Consider the following 21657-nt stretch of genomic DNA (forward strand, 5'->3'; position numbering starts at 1 on the left):
TGCCAGTCAAAAGAGTAGTCCACTGATTTACTGCACTCATCACATCATCACATTTTTTGTGTGAATGTTGAATGTTAACTCCAGCCTTTTTAGTTTGATTGCTTCCAGAAATAAAAAACAATAATAACACAAGAAGTAATTACTCAAGGTGCTTTAATAGTTACGTTGAATTTAAAACACAATACTGCAGTAATGATACAACCCCATTTTACATAGGAAGGAAGTATAATGAATATCCATAACTCACCCCTGCAGTTATTAATATACAGCTGTCATAGTTGTATATAATCAGTGCACATTCTTACAGTTGTGGACATGAAATTTCGATTGCATATTACTTTATTTTCAACATCTTTATTATATTTAATTAATACACGTTCCATTAAAAAAAAAAGATAGCTTATATACTGTATAATATGACAAATGGGGGAAACTGCAGGAGAGAAACATAAAAGGAATTCAGAGAATGATGAATGAAAAGGAGGGTGGTGAGGAGTCATAGCAGGAGGTAGAGGGAGAAAAGAGGAATGGAGGAAAGTCACCTAGAAGTGTGACCTGCATCTTTTCAGATAGTGCAGATGAAAGGGCATCATCAAATGAAGATGAGAGAGGAAAAGTAAAATAAAGACAGAATGTAGGATACAGCCTGATAGATATAATGAGGTATCATTTCAATTCAAGTGCATCTGATTCAGGACGAGCCTGCGCTCTAGCAGGTCACTTCGGTGGACTTCAAGATGCTTTTGTGGACACTAGAAATGCTCTCCATGGAGACTTCGGTGTGCGAGCGTCCACGCTTCTCCTCGCTGCCGTGTGACTGTGTTCGGCCACGCTGCAGCTCGTTGGTGTGTGCGCGGCTCCGAGAGCCATCGAAGGACGAAATGCTGGAGCTGGAGGTTGTCCGTGAGCGAAGTCTGGTCATGCTGGCACTGGACACTGGATAAAGAGGAAGACTCTCAATCTTCTACAGTCTTTTGAGTTTATTTTACAGCATTTCATGACACTGGATAGTATTGATTTGACATAATAATGATAATAAATGCCTCTAACATGTCCTGTTCTGGTGGTTTCATGGAAATAATCAGAAGAGGGCCTGATATTAAATATTTTAAGAATAACATTAATAGTTCTTTTTACTTACAGTATCCCATGCCCTGGACGAAATATTTAAAGGCTTCAATCACTCTGGCTGGCTGATCCACCTGAGGCAGGCCTCCACAGTCCCCCATCTAGATGGGAACAAGAGAACAACTACATGAAATACTGTTAAATTATTTGGTTGTTTGTTGGATTTTCGAACCAGTCATTTGGTCACCTTGAGCAGGGTGGTCTTGGTGGGGTTGAGTTTGGAGTTGCACTCGACCACAGCCTCCACGGCAGGAGAATTATCTCCTACAACCAGCAGAGTGGAGCACCTGTAAGCCAGCAGAGAGGTGAAAACACACGATGAGACTTTAACAGCGCCATTAGGAGCATTAAAATACGTGAAAGGTTGATAGTTTCACATACTTGAGGGTCCTGACATTGATGTTTCCTCCAGGAACAGGCCTTTCCACCTCCAGAGGACTGCGCTGGTTGTAGGATTGGAGGAACTGACTAAGGTTGGACTGGTTCATGGTTGTGTTGATGTGGTGACGGTACGTAGCTATGAGGTCATGGTTGGTCTGGATCTCATCCTGTGTAAAAGTAGGACATAAGGGGATGAATATCCTTCACTTTTGTTCTACAGATATTTCAACACACCAGCACTTTTTACTTTAAGATGACTAGCCGGTATATGGCCAGCCACTGGACTTACCTTTCCAAACAGATGTGTGATAACTGTGTCTGGGAGAGTGTGTGTCCATTCAGTGATCTATAAAAAAAAAGTCCCAGCAGGTTAGCCTTTAATGTACTGACATGAGGCCAGTTTAAAATCATTAGCATGGACAACTGAAAAACAATAGTGGTGTCAAAGAGCTCTCCTGTGGCAGCTCTAGAGTCATTAGTCAAAATCAATCAGCTATTGATACAGGAGGATGTTTCCATTAAGTGTTAACATGACTGGGTGGGTAACATACTCTATCACATATCACCCACCTTGTTTGCAACAGTATCCATGATTCCCTCGGCATTGGGGTTGATGTTGATTAGAACCAGTCCATCCACCAAATCGGGGTGATTCAGCTGTACACACAAGGGGATTGATAAGATATTAGTGTTATGGTAGTTTGGGCTGTAATTTCTGATTCAGGTGCAAAACTGTTTACGAAACATGTGAAACTCATTCAGTTAAATCTAAAATCTCAACTAGGATTAGTTTAAACTTGAGATTGTGTGAGATTATGTCCTCCTTTTATTGTCTTAAATTTGAATTCAGAGACAAAATGTGAACTCACCGCAAATTTGGCCATGATGTACGCTCCCGCTCCAACTCCCAGGCCAATTACACTGCGCAGACTGCAAAGCACAACAGACACGGAGGTTAATCAGCCAAAGTGTGATTTAAAGGGGAACCGAGCCAACGGTAGAATCAGATTATCTGTAAAGAACTGGAGGAGTTTCAAGGTCTTTCTTACTCAAAGTGTTTGAGGACACTTGGCAGGGCTTCAGACAGCTGGTCCATGGAAGGATAGGCATACCTGAAGAGGTCAAAAATCAGATTTTACCCTCAGGAGGCACGCAATGGTATTAAGAGACTGATACAGCAGCTGAAAAAGAAACAGAGAGTAATGACGAGCATCTACTGACGTGGCAGGCAGAGTTTTGGCTCCCTCATGTTGCCCTGGTGCTTCGACGTGACAAACAGGGAAGTGTCTGGTGATCTCGTGCATGTCCATGTGGTTGAACAGAGTCTCAAAGCAGGACTTGTCTGCAAAGAGAGAACACAACAATTCTGTGTTATCAGAAAGTAAGACACCAAAATATATACTGCATAGCTTAGACATTATTCAAAATCTACTAGAAATTTGGATTAAGCAAAAAAAAGATAAACTTGTATGGATATAAATACGATAAAGGATGATTTCATGCATCCATGCAAACTAATAAATAGGTTTTACATATTGTAAGCTCTAGTTCTAAAGATGTACTAATAAGTTAGGAAGTTTTTAAATAAGCTGGCGTGAGATTTCCATTACAAGATTAGTTTGAAATTCAGTTTCTTATACATGCTTGCAGAAGCACAAAGTAAAAAAGTTGTGACTCACGGTTCAGCCCGACATCATGAAACGTGAGGATGACAGGGCGTTTTGCCTTCGGAGTCCCCGTCATGATGCAGTGGAGGTTTCCATACTGAGTCTCTACGTGCTCTTCCTGCAACAAAAACACAGAGACATTCAGATAACACTGGCATGCTGCTAATTTGTTGTTGTTGCTCTCTTTCTAGAGTCAGAATAATTTCATTAAAGACAACTGTATCTTTGTTTTTCTGTGGACAGAGCCTGGAACAGATGCTTTTCTCTATTTTACCCTGCTGGCTGACTAAAATGTGAGTTAAAAATTAAGTTAAAATCCCCCAAATCTTAAATTCTAATATAGAAATTCATTAGAGTTAGCTCACCTATGACAGTGGATCTAACCTCAGTATGTTTTCAGTGATACTCACAGTGATTTGGGCCCCAAAGACAGAGTCACACTCGTTCTCCTCCAGAACCATGGCTGAAGACGCAGAGTAGCTCACGACAGATATGTAAGAAGATGTGCAGTAAATAGAGCGCGGATGTCCTGTGTGGACCGTGAATCACCAATCCTTAACTTCCTTTAAATCTTTGAACCGAATCAACTCGTTCTTTTCCCAGTTAGTATCTGAACACTCCGCAGCAGCTCCGAGTGTGTGCGACAGACTTTTAGTTTGAGCCGGTTTTTATATCCTCCGACACTGATCTGCGTCTAAGCCCCGACTGCAACCGGGTTCGCACGTGGCCAACTGGTCTTTCCTTTTTTAATCTGACCTCAGGCTGCTGTTTTATCTCTGAGACAGCACAGGGAATTAACCAGAACATCCATATGGCAAGTAAACACCGTCACTGAGAAGTTGCCATGCATCTTTGATCCAAATTTATTAGATAGAGATCATTTTATAATTTCCCTCCAAGATTATCTTCAGTTTTGTTTACATTGCTTTCTAGGATTTTTTGGAACTTCTTTAGTCTTAAAATTGTCTTTGAATAACATACATGTAAATCTCATTTGTTATTCCTGAAATATACTGAAAGTAATCATGAATATGACCTTTAATAGGTCTGACAGGTGTTGACCGACATCTTAACCGACATTGACATCTCATGTAAAGCTCGTTATTTTACACTGTGAGGCATCGCCAGAGTCACAACACCTTCAGCTAAACCATGACCAGGTCAGCTGTTTAATCCAAGCGAGCCATCTGTTCCTCACAGCAAAGAGGTCGGCTCCTGTTAGACCAGTAGGTCTGACCCCACTGTTAAAGCAGGATATTAATTATATTTGGATAGCTGCTCTGAACTCTGCGTGTCATGTTGATCTTAACACAACGCTGTAACTTAAATCAGCTCAGCAACTCCCTGTCACTTCAGCCATCTCCACAAAATGTCCTTCACGTATCCTTCAGCGTCTTTCAGCAGGTTAAACTCAGCTAGGACAGACTCTTTGAGGTTGACTCTTTTGACTCGAGGAATCTGAAAAGATAATTAAACCTCCGTTTACGTTTGAAGCGGTTTTGAAAGGAATGCCTAACACACAGCTGAAACAAAGGCAACTGGACTTGTTGAGTTTTTTATTTTGAAGACGTTTCACCACTCATCAGGTGGTTTCTTCAGATCTAAATGACCTGTAGGGAGTTTAGGCTTTTATTTGGGAACATCTGTTAGTGGTGCAGACTTGAAACTCACATGACCAGTGTCTGTTAATGACCCAACCTACAATTAGAAGATGTTCTGATTAACCTGGGGTTGTGTTACTCTAACAATCCATTTACAGTCTAGCAGAAGCTTCAGACTCAAGGTGTAAGTCAAGGTGAAACTTTCTGGGGAGAAATATTAAGACTGTGTTATAAGTATCTGATAGTTCGTGCCTTGTTCTATGTCCTCCCAGTGTTTAGAGAGGGGATTTACAGTTTTACATGGATGGCTTCCTTTACTCCTCTTTCAAACCATCTGTCTTCTATTGCTAAAATGTGTTATTGTCCTCGAAATAGTGTCCCTTGTTCTTTAAGTTTACAGGCATATGTCCAGAACAGACAGCGGTAAGAGAATCACAAATAAAAAATAAAAAAAAAGAAAGAAAAAAAAGAAAACACTGCTGTCCATCATGTGGCTGGTAAATCTGAAAAAACAAAAATTGGATTTTCAAGAAACACTGTGTTCATCTGCACTTTAAGCACATCAACAAACTGAAGATTAAACGTGTTCACCCCAAGGACAACACCGGCCTTTGGGCACTCGGACAAACTAGTCCAATTGTAGATACACCGTTAGCAGGATGACTGAGAATCTTCATTAACAGATTTGAAGGTAATACCCCAACTGATCTGATGTGATCCGTCAACGGCACTAAAAAGAAGTAAAAGTGATGTTTGGTAACTAGAAGAACAATATCTATGTGCGTTATTTTTACAGTTTAAATTTGTGGTTTTACAAAGCCAATAGAATAAGATTTAACAGGAAGTATTCTCTTTTAAGATACAGTAACTATCAAATCTTGTAAGGATGTGAGAAATTTTTAAAATTTCCTACTCTATGAAAGTGAAGTTACGTGTCTTCACTGGGATAATGACTATCTGAGGCAGTTACATTAGTTTTAGTTTCAACATTTACTAACACTGTGTATTACTGTGAAATTAATGAATAAAAATACAAACATCCTTTGCAGTTTGAAGTTATTTTTTGAGTCAATTCAGCTTTTGATTCAGTCATAGAGGAAGTCAAACAATCACTGGACACTGTAAGGTAATTCCTTACATTCCTTTACTTTTATAAAAATGGACTAACTGAAGCTAGTTGTTGTTTGAACAAGCTTTATCACTGTAGGATGCCAGAGGTTAGTATTTCTTTGTATTTTCATTTTGTAAAATGGTGTTTCTCTCATGAGGTCAGGAGGTCAAAGTGTTCTGAATTATCTGCATAAATTAATAACCCCTCATAGTCTTGTAGTCCCAAGCATAATGCTGAATCTTGTCTCATGAGCGTCCAGCAGACCTCCATTCAAAAAGACACATTGCTCAGTCAAAGGCATACAGGACACTCCCTAGACTAACAAAGTAACACACAACAGGGGAACTAGACGGTGGACTCAGGCCTGCGCTGCAGACCGTAACAGCCGACTGAGCGGAAACACAACAGACTGCACCTGATGAACACCCCTGTTTAAGACGTAATGCCACCACTGCTTTGGCCGTACACTCGGAGCTGGATGAGAGCTCTGTGTGCGGCACATTTAATCCATTTAGCGGTGGCAGAAGAGCAGAGGGCAGCAGATGGGTCTTACCCAGCCTCACGTCAGTCTGAAGCTATAATAACATCATATACACCCTGACTAAGCTCTTTCCTCCTAGCCTATTTCACCACCGACCACTGTCCTATTTCCTGGGCTGTGGTGTGTGTTTTGATTTCATTTGACCATGTTCGGCAAGTATTTCAACTCAAGAACAAGTGTATTTGGTTTAATGATGTTTGACTGTCAGGGCGTCTGTGAATGTTACATCAGCATTAATATCATACTTCTATAAAAGGTTCTAAAATATCTCCAGCTGGAATATCTGTCAATTCAAAAACCACAAAAACATTAAACTTTAAGAAACGCATTTAGCCATGAACTTTGACCCTATCCTGTTGTCATCAAGTCAAGTCACTCCTCATTTGGTTGTGAGAACTGAAAGTCAAATGACAAAGAATGTAACCCTGGAAGGAAAATGTGTTCCTGAAGTTTCCAAGCTCTAAATAAATCCAAGATGACCTCTGAGTGTTGCTTGGTTTGCAGCGCCACCTTTCTGTCTGCACCTTTGTGTTATTCCCCAGTAGAGTCCACTAGATGGAGTACTGTGTAAACTTTCTGGATGCTGTTGGCGGCATGAACACAAGTCAGAAGGTCATTGCTTTTGACCTGACAAACCTTTGACATGTGTTGCATTATTTGTGTTTGTTGGTGTTCTTTCATTTGTGCACTCTTTTTCTTTAAATATATTTTAAATGATATTCAAGGGAAACATTTACATTCTTGTTTGTCTCGACGATCCCATGTGGGCGTGACCGCTCCAGAAGCAGAAGGTGCGGACAGCGAGATGGAAAAAAAAGAAATGTCAGTATGCGCTGAAGTGATCGTTGAGTGTCCCGCGTTCTCCCCCTCTCCCACACACTTTTCTAAATTTCTTTACTCCATGGCAGCGGGTTCGCACGCATATACATAAAGCCTTCATAGTAAAGTTGTGCCGTCTAGCTGGTTGCCACGGCAACTCTTCAATCTGCAGGTGAACGTCCTGCTGTCCAGCTCTCAGCTTTCAAAACACTCTAATTATACACACAGCAGCTGCTGCCGCCTGCCACATGCTTGACTCTGCGTGTGTGTTTGGTACTTGTTTGTGTGTGTGTGTGTACGTGTGTGTGGGCTCTTCTACAGGCATGTTTCGGAGGTTGTGTGAATGTGCAAAAAACACATTGCCCTTTCCGTGACTCCGTTCATAACATGGCTTGCTGTCAGGGTTGTGGTGTTCATGTTTGAATTTTTTATTACTAAAACCAAGGAAAAGAAAACATCCGGTGAAACAAAGCGGCGCGTGCATGCGTGTCCAGATTCAATGCGCAAAGCTCATCTAATAACCGCAAAAGTAGACTGATATTCTGTCCAGCATACTGAAACATCGGTTTATCCGTATAATCTAGCCCGAACTCGAAAATATTAGCACAGCTCAAAACAGGAAGCCCTTTAAAGATGGATTAGAGCTGAGTTCTGACATGGTGTGATTAAGTGCTTTTTGGAAGCCATTAACACTTGTTGCGTGTGAAGCAGCGGACGGCAGCTTGCGGATCAAAAGAGCTGTAACTGATGGGAGAAACTATGCTTCCTTTTCATATCTAGTTTCTTCATAGTTGCTCTGGGAATTACACAGTATTTTTATATGGTGGCATGAGTGGTGTGCCTGAGGGACAGAATTACAAACCAGTTGAGAGGAAGGGCCACACTTTGTAATTGTAGCTTGATCAGCTTGGTAGATCAGTGTAAATATTAAGCCGGCATCCACTCCAACTTCTCCCATTCCTCGTAAGTGAAGAGTGAGTCTGTAATCAGGAGGTATAGTTATGAAAGATTATCATAACTTCGGAGTAGTTTGCAGACGAACCTACTTTATTGATTTAATGAAATGTGAAAGTCATTACTGTAAGCCTTTTATTGCATTGTGTTACCGTAAGAAAATTACTTTGTCTGAATTTTACATAAAGGCAGTAACATAATATCCACGCTTTTACTCTTTAATTGTGAAAATACGTCTTTTACTTTTACTATTTGATGATATCAAGGACATGTTGTTTCCCTCCTCCATTTCTATGGAAACGTGACAAGTTAATTTGTCGTAATTTGTATTATTGGTTGCGAAAAAATTGTGATGTACACCAATCAGGCATAACATTATGACCACCTTGCTAATATTGTGCAGGTCTCAATTGTGTCTCCAAAACATTTCTGACTCAGAGAATGGACATGGGCCTTCTGAGGGTGTCCTGTGAACAGAATGTTGTTAGTGGGGGCATTTGGGTCCTATGAGTTGAGGGGAGGGGCCTCTGTGGATCTGGCTTGTTCCAGTGCATCCCACAGATACTTGTTCCAGATTGGGATCTAGTGAATTTGGAGGCCAGGGCAACACCTTGTGCTGTTTTTCATGTTTTTTTTTTTAGTTGTTCCTACACCGTTTTTGTGTGTGTGTCTGTGTCAGGCTGCATCCTGCTGGGGATGGCTGCTGCCATCAAGGAGTGTCATTGCTACGGGGTGGGGGTGCCTGGTCTGGTCTAGGTGGGTGGTACATGTCTAAGTAACATCCACATGAAATGCCAGGTCCAAAAGTTTCCCAGAAGAACATTGTATTGTCAACAATGCTAGTTACTTTTCCTGTCAGTGGTCATAATGTTGTGGCTGATTGGTGCTTTTTATGTGGGATAGGTAAGTTTAAACACGCGCACAAAGTAACTGCTTGTTGCGTGATTGTGAACGTTCAGTTTTTAATGTGAGGAACTGGAAAGACTTCAAATGGTGGTGCATATTTGATCATAATGTTGTGGCTGATCGGTGTACAAACAGTATATCCACAAAAAAAAAAAAAAAAATACAATTTATTATTATTATTAGGAACATGTGTAGGTGTGTAGGAGTGAGGGACAGATGATGAGACAACTTAGATCTCAGTCCATCTCCCCTGTTTCTTTCATACAATCTTTTACCCTTCTCTGGCTAAAATAAATAAAATACATACAGTGTTGTCCTGAAGAAAGTGTCACTTGTCCCTCAGATGTAGGTAAACTGGCCTGCGTGATACATAGTTTTAATTTTTTATTTAATTGTTTTATCATATTGAAGTAATAATATATGGAACAGAGGTATAGTAGTTCCAGATGTATTCTATTCTGGCTGTGGTGGAAGTTGTTGTAGAAGCAGCAGCGGCACGCATAGTTACCCATGCCACTGTTAAAGAGTCTGGCTCAAAAACTGTTTGTATTCACCAGACGGAAATACAACAGGGTGAGACCAGAAGCTCCTGAGCCAGATTAGAAGTCCTCTATAGAGTTGATAGGAGGTTTAAATAGAACCAGTCATTGCATAATGCCAAGAATAGATTACCAAGAAGGATCTGGTACAACAACAACATTTACGCAAGCATCTGAGGAATAATTAGAAAGCACAAACGCTTACAAAAATGGAAGTGTCAAAATTTTTGTTTTTGCGTTCTAAAAATAATCTGAAGCAGACCTCTGAACGTTTTGGCAGCAGTATCTGTTAATACTCACGGCCATAGTGATGCAAAAATGGATATTGATATTTATCATGATGCTTTGCTCCTAACTGTTCTAAGTTATTCAAATAAAATTTAATCTGAATCTTCTTTGACACCGGAAAACAAAGCAATAACAACTATTTCAAGTCATCGTTTCTTTCAGGTTCTGACCGGCAAGGCTCAACACACTCATTCATTGTTTCCATGAACCATCAGAGGTGTACGAAAAAAAGGCCATGAACGCCTCCTTGGCCTTTCCCTGCCGCGTCGTAAGGACTCAGCACTGAAGTCTTTGCAGGTCAGCCCACCGCTTTAATGAATCTGGGAAAGAGGCCACAACCGGCGCCCAAAGTCTCCTTTAGGCTCCTCAAAAAGCACAAGACTGCCAGCTGAGGATTGACCTACTGGGTGTCAGCTCACATTTCCAGAAACCACTGCAGCAGCCGTGTTTAGGCCGGCACTCTGAGGTCTGTGGACCGTACCGTCATTTGTAGGTTGAAGGGGCACATGGCAGACATTTTGTGAGATTAAAAAAAAACATATGGGTGAACCAAGCTGAGGGGGAATACTCCCTGAAAATCGCTATTTCTCTTGCTAACACTAAATGCCTCAACCTAACCCTAACCCATCGGCACAGAGCATAACCACTGAGTTGTTATGAGTGGCTAAATAAGCTATTGAGATCAAAATTGGTTTTGAACCAGAATGTAAACATGTTTAAAAGTGTGGCATTTTAACATGGTTGGATCTATGGGGATTAGCTCCCTTTTGGAGCCAGCCTCAAGCAGTCACTCGATGAACTGCAATTTTTTGCACTTATGCATGGGCTTCATTCCTCAGACCCGGAGGTTGCTGCTTGGGTATAACCCATAACAGTACGTAAAACATGTGAAGATCCTGAATAATGTCCCTGGAGTCCACTGTACACAACGTTAAAAGGTCATATTCTGTGTTTGTTGCAGCCAGTGTCCTCATTAAACAGCCACATGGCAAGGCAAAGAATATAAATAATATTGTCTAGGTCTCCCACCAAAACAGTTGTGACTCATCAGAGAATGGACATGAGGGTGTCCTGTGGTGTCTGGTAACAGGATGTTCTTACTGGGGGGACCTTCGGGTCCTATTGGTTGAAGGGAGGGGCCTCTGTAGATCGTCTCACAAATACTTGATCAGTTTTGGATCTAGTGAATTTAGAGGCCAGGTCAACACCTTGTGGTGCTGTTATTCATGTTTTTTTGAGCTGTTCCTAAACTGTTTTTGTGTGTGTGTCTGTGTCAGGGTGCATCCTGCTGGGGATGGCTGCTGCCATCAAGGAGTGTCACTGCTATGGGGTGGGGGTGCCTGGTCTGGTCCACGTGGGTGGTACATGTCTAAGTAACATCCACACGAATGAATGCCAGACCCAAAAGTTCCCCAGCAGAACGTTGCATTGTCACAAGATGGTCAATGTTGTTTACTTCTCCTGTCTGTGGTTTTAATGTTGTGGCTGATCGGTGGGATAGGTAAGCTCAAAGAAAGCACACTCACAAAATAACTTTAGCAGTACTGTGAGTACTGTGATTGTGAACGTTCAGTTTTTAATGTGAGGAACTGGAAAGACTTCAAGTGGTGCTTTAGCTAATTTTAGCAAGTAAGAGGTGTTTTTTAAAGCTCTCTGTGTGTGGGTGAACAGTCACATGCACTCAAAGTGATTGATAGTGAGGTGAGGCCCCAACTTGCTCTGCTTTAAAAAGTCTGGGCCTGTGACTGTCTTGTGACTCTCATAGCCGTACCATGACCTTGTAAACAAAACGATGCGAAAGAAAAGAAATCAGGGAAAAGCTTGGACTATTTTTTAAAATAAAGCTCTCCTCGGCAGTTACTACTTTGGGAAGTGTGCCCTGCAAAATTTGCCCTTTTCATTTAATGACATGTACGACCTCGTACTATAGGTCGGCTGCAAGAAAACAAACAAACATGGTACTACTGTCACTTAGGGAGAAAGTTAATTCCATGGATTGGGACTCAAAGGGTTGACTTGTCCAATCTGTCTGGTAGCTCAAAGGACCATCTATTTTTAGATGGCTCAGGGGAGAGGAAGGAGGGAGGGAGGGAGGGAGGGGAAAAACAAGAGCAGGTCCAGCTAGTGTCACATATTCATGAGACCAATTATTTTATATTTAAAGTTTTGTTTGAGAGAACACATGAATTGTAGTTCCTCATTTGTTTTGTTTGATAGCACGAGAGCGTGAACTTCCATGGTCCAAACAGGTAATCGGTGAAAAGGTGAAGGCTGGAAAGGAAAGGAGGAGGATCCCCTCTTTCTTTGCTCATCAAGTGACTGCTGCTTTGAAGAGAGGAGGGAGAAAAGAGCAGAGTGGATGAAGAAGTGGAGGAAGAGGAGGGCGGGGAGCGGGGCTCTTCTCTCTCTAAGAGCATTAACTGTAGAGCGTTCTGGTGGTGACAGGGCTGTCAGGGTCAGATGGCTGCTCAGCCTGATTAGACCAGCTCACAGCAGATCCTCAGCCCGACACACTGCTGCAGCGAGGTAGAGCCACAAACTGGTGCGTGCACAGCGTCTCAGGCGCAGCTGAGCGGCTCCAGACGGGACAGGCGGAGGTGGAAAGCAGTGTTGTGGCTGAGCAGAGCCACAGGTTGTAACTTTCACTTGGATATTTCAACTTCTCGCAGCACAAATAGACAGACAGCAGGTCGACTTCCCTGAGGCAGAAGAGAACCAGAAGAACTGTATGTTTATTTCGTGTTTGGAGATGGCACTAAAGAACTAAGAGGTAAGTAAACACTCAACACATATTTATTGTGTTTCTGTTTCTTCCAGATAAAAATAGCACAATTAAATAATATCTTGTAAAGCTGTCGCACAGCCACAAATACAGCTTTGACAACTTCCAAAGACCCGATGTGACATATATATATATATATATATATATATATTCTCTGGCAACATTTCCATAGATGCCAGCGATAGTAATTAGGGTAATCACAGAAGTTCACTGGAACAGGGCGAGAGTTGGAATGGGAGGCGTGTACTGGCCCCGGAGATGGTTGTTTCCTCATATCCAAAAATTTGATGTGTCATAGAATCAGCCACTAGTGCAGATAGGGCTATAAATACAGCTGCAGGTATTCAGTGTATGGGGGGTTTACTATAACAGGCAGTCAGCTGGCTTGTGTGTCAGCACTGTTGTAGAGCTGCTGCTGCTGCTGCTGCTTCTGCAGGACTTTGGGGTTGCTCCCTGTTTCCTGGGCCTGTTCAGCAGTCGAGCTGTCTGCTGGGGTAAGGTTAAAGGGAAGCTCAAAACAACAATTCCAATTCAGCACCAAGTGACTTGAGTGACGCAATCTGCTCCTGGAAGTCAGCAGAGGTGAATGTACTGTTGTAGGACTTATCCTGTTCAAGACTACAACTCATTGTTAAGTTACGAGCTTAGTATGTAAGCATGACTGGCTTTACGGTTTTAATTGCCCCCATTCTCTTTGGTGCTTTCAAACTCTGTTTTGACATCAGGTCAGTCTGCTTTACAGCTAAATCCTTAAAGTGGCATTGCAGCACTTGGGAGGAGTTAACAATTGTTTAGTGTTTAGATGTTTCATAGTGAGTTGTGTTCATCTGCGACGTCCCCCGCTACGTGGCCTTAAACTTTTATTCGTGTTTATGTCCCGTGCACCTGTTATTTGGTTGTGCTCGTCCCACACGAAGGCTTCGAGTAAACTTTCTTTTCACATTTAGAATCGAGCTTGCTGGAAACTAACCAACGTTTTCCCCGATTAGTGGTATCACAGGATAAATTCCTAATTATAGCTGGAAGAGACTGCACTCCTCTGGACGAGTGAGTACGTCTGTGTGTGCTTTCGGAGCCGAGGTGAGGAGGTGACCACAGCTTACCAAGATTAGCTCTGCTCTTTCCCTTGCTGTTTGCCTGATCGTTTGGGTCGGTTACATCTTTAATCAGCTTTATTCGTATTTCCCTCTTCAATCCATTTATCTGTCCTCCACCTATGTGAAAAGCTGCCGTATACATATATATATATACATTAGATCTCAGTTCGCTGTCATTCGACAAAAATAGTGCTTTGCAGTTTTTTTGTTTACCAAGATGAGTATACTTAGTGATGTAACTGTTTATAATGTAGTTTAGAGGAAAACCCATTCTAATTTCAAAGCAGTAACCTTCCCTCATGCTTTATTAACTTTCTACGTACTTTCTGCAGATTTATTAAACCATTGTGTGCAGCTAAAGTTCAAGTTGTTCAAAGAAAGACAAAATCCCGCAAAACAAACTCCTTCATGTCCCATATAACGATTTTCTCTCGCCTTGTCCCAGCTGGGCCAAAGCATTACAGCCTTCAGATATTGATCCTTGATCGCTGCTTTACAGATTTTGCTCTCACATTTCTTCAGATCAGATTTAATTGTGATAATAATTGTGTTGACACTGTGAAGACGTCCTAATTTTTCCAGCTTACGATGCGTCTCTCACCTGTTGCCCAGCTTTTGTTGTCTGTGGCATGTAAGTAGGAACATTACCTGCTGCACTCCAGATAATAACTCTTCTCAGATGAAACAGAATTGGAGTTTTCCTTGCCAGTGTCAGTAGTATTGACTATAGTATGAGCTGTTGTGCTGGATTTCCAAATGTTTAGTCAGTTCAGTAAAAGTGAGGCAGAAACTACACTTTTGTTAACTTAAAACAGTAGATGATATGCCATGTTCTTGGTGTATGTTGTTATGGTTGTTATCTCCTAACAGATCATGCGGCGAAATGTGTCTCGGGTGCAATGACACAAAATGTTTCCAGGAAGTCTTTACTAATTTTGAATGATTTGCCTCAGTATGCATGATATCATCATATTAGGCACTTGATACTCATCTGAAACACAAGAACACATGAAATTTTCTTTTTCATTAGTCTGGAAGTCAAATGTTTGACCTTTGATTTTTTTAATGTTTTGTACTTTTTAGAACCGGTGGTTGATGGAGTTTGTGCGGCGGAGTGGTGACTACTGCCACGCCCAACACATTTAGACCCTGCCTGGGATGAAGCCGCGCCATGCAGTGCTGGGACCATGAACGCTGAAAGACCACTGGCCTTCACCCTCTGAACCTGCCAGCTCATGGGGTAACAAGTGGAGCTTCGACACTGGAAGCTAACCGGAGAGAGAAGAAAGGAGAGAGAAAGAGAAGGACACGATCAAAACAAAGAGACAGCTGACAGCTGTGGCCTCCTGGACTATATGACTATATAGCAGTGAAGAGAAGAGCACCTTAGAACTGGGAAAATACTTTAAAGTTGTATAAACAAACAGGAAGTACAGACTCACCTGGAGAGCAAATATACATTGAAGGCGCAGCAGCTAACTTCTACGACTGGAGCTAAAGGTGAGGAGTGACTGGACGAAATACACTTCAACTGCTTTAGTAATGTTGTGTGACATTGCATTTCATATACCAGTATTCTGAGGTAGTCGTATAGGTTGGTCAGTGGAATTTAAAAGTTTAACTACTATACACAAGGCATTCACTAAAAGTTCAGTCTTGACGTGACGTGCAGGCTTCAAGTTTTCATAGCACACTTCCCAATACGCCGAGACTGGCTTCCAGACAGGTTGTAATGAAGATAAATCTTTCTGCGCTGGGAAGTTCAAACATCCAAATATCAATGATCAAAACACATTTTTGAGTGAGTGAGAGAATTCACCAAAACACATATAGCACAACAGAAACATTTGTTTACTTGGTGCCAGTGCCGCGGGAAAAAGGATGTGTTCTGTGAAATGAGTAAGCAGTATGTCAAACTCCTTCATTTAGACATTTATGTACAAAGTTATTTCTGACTATATTTTTGACCCAAATAGTTCTTATCGCAACAAAATACATTCACTTCTATATTAAACCTTACTGACATTTTTGCCTTTTACGTTCAGCATGGTAATACTGAATCAGAAACATTTCACGTTTCCATTTATACACACAGCAAGATGAAAGCTAGATATTGCATGCTCGTACGCTGATTGATTCGACCAGGCTGACATGTTGACACCCTGGCAGACATTTTGACCTGTCACAGCGGGGAAGGCGCAGGTGCAACACATTTCATTAATGATGGATCATCAAGTGTCCCGGTCAGACACAGAGCCAGCATGTGCTAAGGCCCTGGAACTAGCTCATCTGAATGCAGCGCAGTCGTTTCAATTACGTGTGTGTTTCCTGCTGTGGCGTGCCAGTGTGTCTGTAGTGAGAAAAGGTTAATAGATTTGACATACACGTGAGATGTCCCACTCTAACAGACGTGATAGTGAGATGCCAGCCCAAAATAAAGAAGGTCTAATCGAGCAAAGAATCAGAGATGTCTGTGTGGTTGGACCAAACGTTTCCCCCATGCCTGCTTTATCTGCACTGTTGCTCTCAGGTTTGAACGCTAGGTGTTCTGTAGCTGGATTTTTAACATATGTAGCATGTGTGACAGCTTTTGATTTTACAAGGTTATGTTACATTAAATATTTCTTTGGAGTGACTTTTTTTTCTAAGCTAAGCTAAGCTAAGCTAAGCTAATTGCCTGCTGTCATTAACAGTTAGCATACAGATGCTTATTCTCCAAAATATTTACTTCTTACTTTACTGTAACAGGTTTTGTCAGATTGCTGACCAACCAAAGCTAATATACACTAAATGAGGACACTCTGTGGCCAGCAATGAGCACAAATCTAAACAGAAAATTCAGTAGGTGCTCTAACTATAGCTCGTCTATATCAGTTTTGTGTACGTACAGATGTACATTTCTTCCCGTCTGTGAGCTCTCGGTTAACAACAAACTGCTAACCCTTAAAGGTCATAGATCCTTGTGGGAGGTCAAAGGTCACATCGGTCACCATGAACCGTCCAGCTCCCGTGGAACTGTGCCACAAGAACATGAGATTCCTCATTACACACAACCCCACAGACAGCACGCTCGGCTCCTTCATAGAGGTAAGAACCGTGCGGGTGGCATGGAACTGTTCATTGAAGAGGTTGGGTTAATATACACTGCCTGGCCAAAAAAAAATAAAAAAAATAAAAAATAAAGAGTCACCACCTGGATTTAACTAAGCAAATAGGTACGAGCCTCCATGGGTGATTATCTTTCAGCTGGAACAAGTTATTTAACTCCAACTGATGCAATGAGTAGCTTCTCATTTCTTAAACAACCATGTCGAAAGAGACATCAGCTGGTCGGGGAAAAGATGTTAGTCTGTTCAAAAAGGGTCAAACCATGCATCAAGCAGAGAAAATGTCTAAGGAGACTGCAGAAACTACTAAAACTGGGTTAAGAACTGTCCAACGCATTATTAAAAACTGGAAGGATAGTGGAGAACCACCGTCTTCAAGGAAGAAGATCCTGATTGATCGTGATTTGTGATCACTTAAACGTTTGGTGAAATCAAATTGAAGAAAAACAACAGTAGAACTCAGGGCTATGTTTAATAGTGAAAGTAAGAACATTTCCACAAGTATTATGTGAAGAGAACTCAAGGGGTTTGGGGCTGAACAGCTGTGTAGCCTTAAGAAAACCACTAATAAGTGAGGCTAACTGGAAAAAAAAGTCTTCAGTGTGCTAGGGAGCATAAGGATTGGACTCTGGAGCAATGGAAGAAGGTCATGTGGTCTGATGAGTCCAGATTTACCCTGTTCCAGAGTGATGGGGGAATCAGGGTAAGAAGAGAGGCAGATGAAGTGATGCACCCATCATGCCTAGTGCCTACTGTACAAGCCTGTGGGGGCAGTGCTATGATCTGGGGTTGCTGCAGTTGGTCAGGTCTAGGTTCAGCAACATTATGTGTCCAAAGAATGAGATCAGCTGACTACCTGAATATATTGAATGACCAGGTTATTCCATCAATGGATTCTCTGATGGCACGGGCATATTCCAAGATGACAATGCCAGGATTCATGGGGCTCAAATTGTGAAAGAGTGGTTCAGGGAGCATGAGACATCAATTTCACACATGGATTGGCCACCACAGAGTCCAGACCTTAACCCCATTGAGAATCTTTGGGATGTGCTGGAGAAGGCTTTGGTGAAAATTAATGCAACACTGGATGGAAATAAATCTCGTGACATTGCAGAAGCTTATCGAAACAATGCCATGAGCAATGAGAATGTGTGCTGTAATCAAAGCTAAAGGCAGTCCAACGATATCTTAGATTGGACTGCCCTTTGACCTTTTTTTTGTCAGGCAGTGTATATGCACATGTACCAGATGGAGTAGTGTATGCATGTTTCCCCTTCTGATAACATGTATGATATATATATCTCTAGCTGGATGCATTGATTCAGTTGTTAAAATTTTCTTCAACCCGCGACATCCCTTGCAGGATCTGAAGCGGTACGGCGTCACGACGGTGGTCCGAGTCTGTGACGTCACCTACGACAAAGCACCACTCGAGAAAGACGGCATTAATGTGGTGGTAAGGACATGACGCACAATCAAACACCACATACACTACAAGTAGTAACTGTTGGGCCTTTTCTGCCCTTTCTTAGGATTGGCGCTTTGATGATGGAGCGCCGCCACCCAGCAAGCTGGTTGATGATTGGCTGAGTCTGCTGAAGAAGAAGTTCCAGGAGGATCCAGGAAGCTGTGTGGCTGTTCACTGTGTGGCTGGACTGGGAAGGTAAAACACACACTCATGCCTAGTGCCTATCCCTTACCCCTAAAACTGGAGGGTTGGGGCCGTGCCAGAAGGTTCCCACGAGAATGTTTTTTCCCTCATAGTCATTTAAATGAAGACAAAGCTGAATAGATAAATGTCTGTGAAATTAATATTTACACAATCAAAATGTATGCTGGGATCAACTCAACAATGTGCTGCAGAAAAATACTACTTCTACAGAGCATTTCTAAATGTTTTGATACAGATAAACTCATACTCAACAAATGTGACTAATGTGAGTGTTTATGCGTGCATGCAGGGCTCCTGTGCTGGTCGCTTTGGCTCTGATAGAGAGTGGGATGAAGTATGAAGATGCTATTCAACTCATCAGAGAGTAAGGACATTTATAAACAGCGTCCTTTATAATATTCATCACGAATTGACAAATTTCATGGAGTGAGAGCATTTGAGCTTAAAGCCCAGTGTCTGTAGAAACTGAACTTTTGTGGGGTCACGTCATTATATGCTAGATAATCTGATTAAAGAAGAAATGCATCATGAAACTATAGAGGATTGTACAGTAAACATGTACATATATCACTATTTAGATTCACCATTGAGTCCCACTGTGTTTGCTTTTTTGCAGGAAGCGTCGAGGAGCCATTAACAGTAAACAGCTCACCTACCTGGAGAAATATCGATCGAAGCAGAGACTTCGTTTCAAAGACTCCCACACACCCAAGAACAAGTGTTGCACCATGTGAACAACACACACGAACACAGGAAGACACACACACACACATCCAGACTTCTCCTACCCTTCGACGAATCTCTCAGGAATCCCACCGTGAAAACCTTGAGTCATCATCCCAAACATTAAGATACTAAACCTCCTCCACGTCCACTTATATCCTGGAAATCTTGCTTTTGCATAAATGTCACCGTGCTTCGATGACTGATTGATTACTATGTTGGCGTGTCTGCTTCATTTATTTTAAGTAACGGTGAGCAAAGGTGGGGAACGGTGGGCGAAGGAGAGAAAATCACATAAAATCACGTGTCGTAGCCGATTGTTGTCGGTTTATTACATGACCCCAGAGCTGGGTGAGGTGTATGACTCACGTTTAAATTTAAACAAATCCACGTGTGCGCCCGTTGGGACAACGTAACAGATTTAGCGTGGTACCGATGCACAGGTTGTTCTTCAACACCGTACACCTGACATGACCTCTGTGTTTAAACTTAATCAGGGTATAAAATTACACTCAGGATATTTTTAAGTGAAAACCATCAGTGACACGTGACACAGGAATAAAATCAAAGTAGCACTCAGATCATCCCCTTTAAATTACTGTCAGGATTCACCTTCTCTTTTACATTAGTCCTGCTGCCGTCTTTGCTCTGTGTAGATGGACTTGAGGGCTCGTTTAAAGCCGGCATTTTCTGACTTTCGGCTACACTATGATAATCATTTTGCATGAAGCATTTTGGTGAACATAAAGCCTTCATTTAGTTTTGTCACGGACACCATTTTAATATTACTTGATATATTGTGCTCACATAACATGTTTACATATCTGTGTGTGCATTATGTTGTGTTATGTTATGTTATGTTTAATGACACACGTTTTCTAAAAAAGGAAATGCCCATAATTCTGATAAGATTGTGTATGCTTTGTGCTACAACATACAGCTGATCACATTCACTAATTACAATTTATTGGCTTGAAAAATAAGTAAACTGCGGCATAGGTTTTATCTTAGCACAAATATTGCTGCGCATCATGGCATCGTTTAGTCTAGGTCACAGCTTTCTTACACATATAGAGGTGTTTACTTCATTTGTATTGTTCCTGAATGATGCATGTAAGCAACTATTTCTGACATTTACTTCATTTAAGCTTTGTTGCTGATAATAGAGCATGCACTTTTTATTTGTAACCATCCATGTATCTATAAATGTCTGTCTAATCTGATCTGATGTCCTGGACAAACATTTGTTAAGTCAGAGGGTGTGAGAGTGAAGTAGAGAAACAAAAGAGATTAAGAGAGGGTCAAAGAGAGAAGCTAACATCTGTACCTGAAATGTACTTGTTCACATAACGTGTGTGCACGTGTTTGTTTGCGTGTGTGTGTGTATGTGTGTGTGTGGCAGTCTTTGGTAGATATTTTTTGGGAAATGGCCTGAGCTGTATTTTTTTAATGTAAAAAAAAAAAAAAAAACCAACAAGCTGTAAATGTCTGTGTCTGTACATCTTTGCATTGTTTAATAAAGGTTTTGTCATTGTCCCTGTATATTATAGCTGGTTTGTTCATCAATTCCCAGCAGCTTTGCATCTTTAATATGTTTCATTTTACTGGAAATGTTGAAACCAGAAACATCTGCTGTAGGCAAAATCAAGTTCAACCAGAGAGCTGCGGGTGGGCCTCACTGTTTAATTACCCATTCAAGCAAACACCATGCAGGTAAGTCAAAACTAAATAAAATAACATATGGTTTAATTCATTTTATAGTAATTTTTTTATTTAATTACTGTGCAATTTGTAATTAAATGGTTGTTTCTTCAACAAATCGAGTTGTGAGTTGCACTTGCTCACCGTCTTCTGTAACTATGAGTCTGAAACTTCTGTAAGGCCAGTGCCAGGAGACCTCAAAGGATCATTTAGCCTGCTCAGGTCTCCACCTAGAGGATTCTTCATATCCTCACACTTCATTGTATGGAATGAGTTTAACAGTATTATAGATGCAGTGAGTTGCAAAAATATGTCTGTGAAGGTCCTCAGTCATCCAGGTCATGGTATATGGTATATCTAAAAAATACTAACAAAAAAAAAAGGCAACTGCACTTACAGAGTTTCTTGAAGACATTTTTCCACTCATACACTGTCCACAGACCTGAAGAACCTAAACTGGATGAATGGCGAAATGTCTTCAGGAAACTCTACAAGTCCAGTTGCCTTTTCTTTTTAGCAGTTTTGGTTTATAGTGTGTTGTAAAATACTTGAGTCAATAAATAATATACAATATAAATGTCACAGATGAAGTGTTAAAGGCAATGTAATGTGCAGAGAGTAGTCCAGCAGCAGTCTT

The 21657-nt window shown here is 41.4% G+C and overlaps 2 protein-coding genes across 6 annotated transcripts; one reads left to right on the forward strand and one right to left on the reverse strand.

Moving 5' to 3' along the window:
• Window positions 1-415: 415 nt before the first annotated feature.
• Window positions 416-3687, reverse strand: LOC311497691 (protein NDRG1-like). The gene is made up of 11 exons (XM_084558040.1): window positions 3587-3687; window positions 3189-3294; window positions 2731-2851; window positions 2559-2621; window positions 2379-2439; window positions 2080-2166; window positions 1799-1855; window positions 1510-1676; window positions 1316-1415; window positions 1142-1229; window positions 416-936 (listed from the first exon to the last, which is right to left on the reverse strand). The coding sequence occupies exons 1-11, from the start codon at window positions 3635-3637 to the stop codon at window positions 710-712; spliced, it is 1128 nt and encodes a 375-aa protein (XP_084414166.1). The 5' UTR covers window positions 3638-3687; the 3' UTR covers window positions 416-709.
• Window positions 3688-15240: 11553 nt separating this feature from the next.
• Window positions 15241-19443, forward strand: LOC311497650 (protein tyrosine phosphatase type IVA 3). Of its 5 annotated transcripts, XM_084557990.1 has the most exons (6): window positions 15241-16179; window positions 16764-16901; window positions 18288-18380; window positions 18457-18587; window positions 18886-18960; window positions 19213-19443. In XM_084557990.1, exons 2-6 carry the CDS (start codon window positions 16806-16808, stop codon window positions 19328-19330), a joined length of 513 nt encoding a protein of 170 aa, XP_084414116.1. In that variant the 5' UTR covers window positions 15241-16179; window positions 16764-16805; the 3' UTR covers window positions 19331-19443. The 5 variants fall into 5 exon arrangements, with proteins under 5 accessions (XP_084414116.1, XP_084414115.1, XP_084414117.1 ...); XM_084557989.1 differs by having other exon boundaries at window positions 15241-16901; XM_084557991.1 differs by having other exon boundaries at window positions 15241-16901; window positions 18496-18587.
• Window positions 19444-21657: the final 2214 nt, after the last annotated feature.

Source organism: Chelon labrosus (genome assembly GCF_963514085.1).
Source record: "Chelon labrosus genome assembly, chromosome: 12".
Taxonomy (NCBI): Eukaryota; Metazoa; Chordata; class Actinopteri; order Mugiliformes; family Mugilidae; genus Chelon; species Chelon labrosus.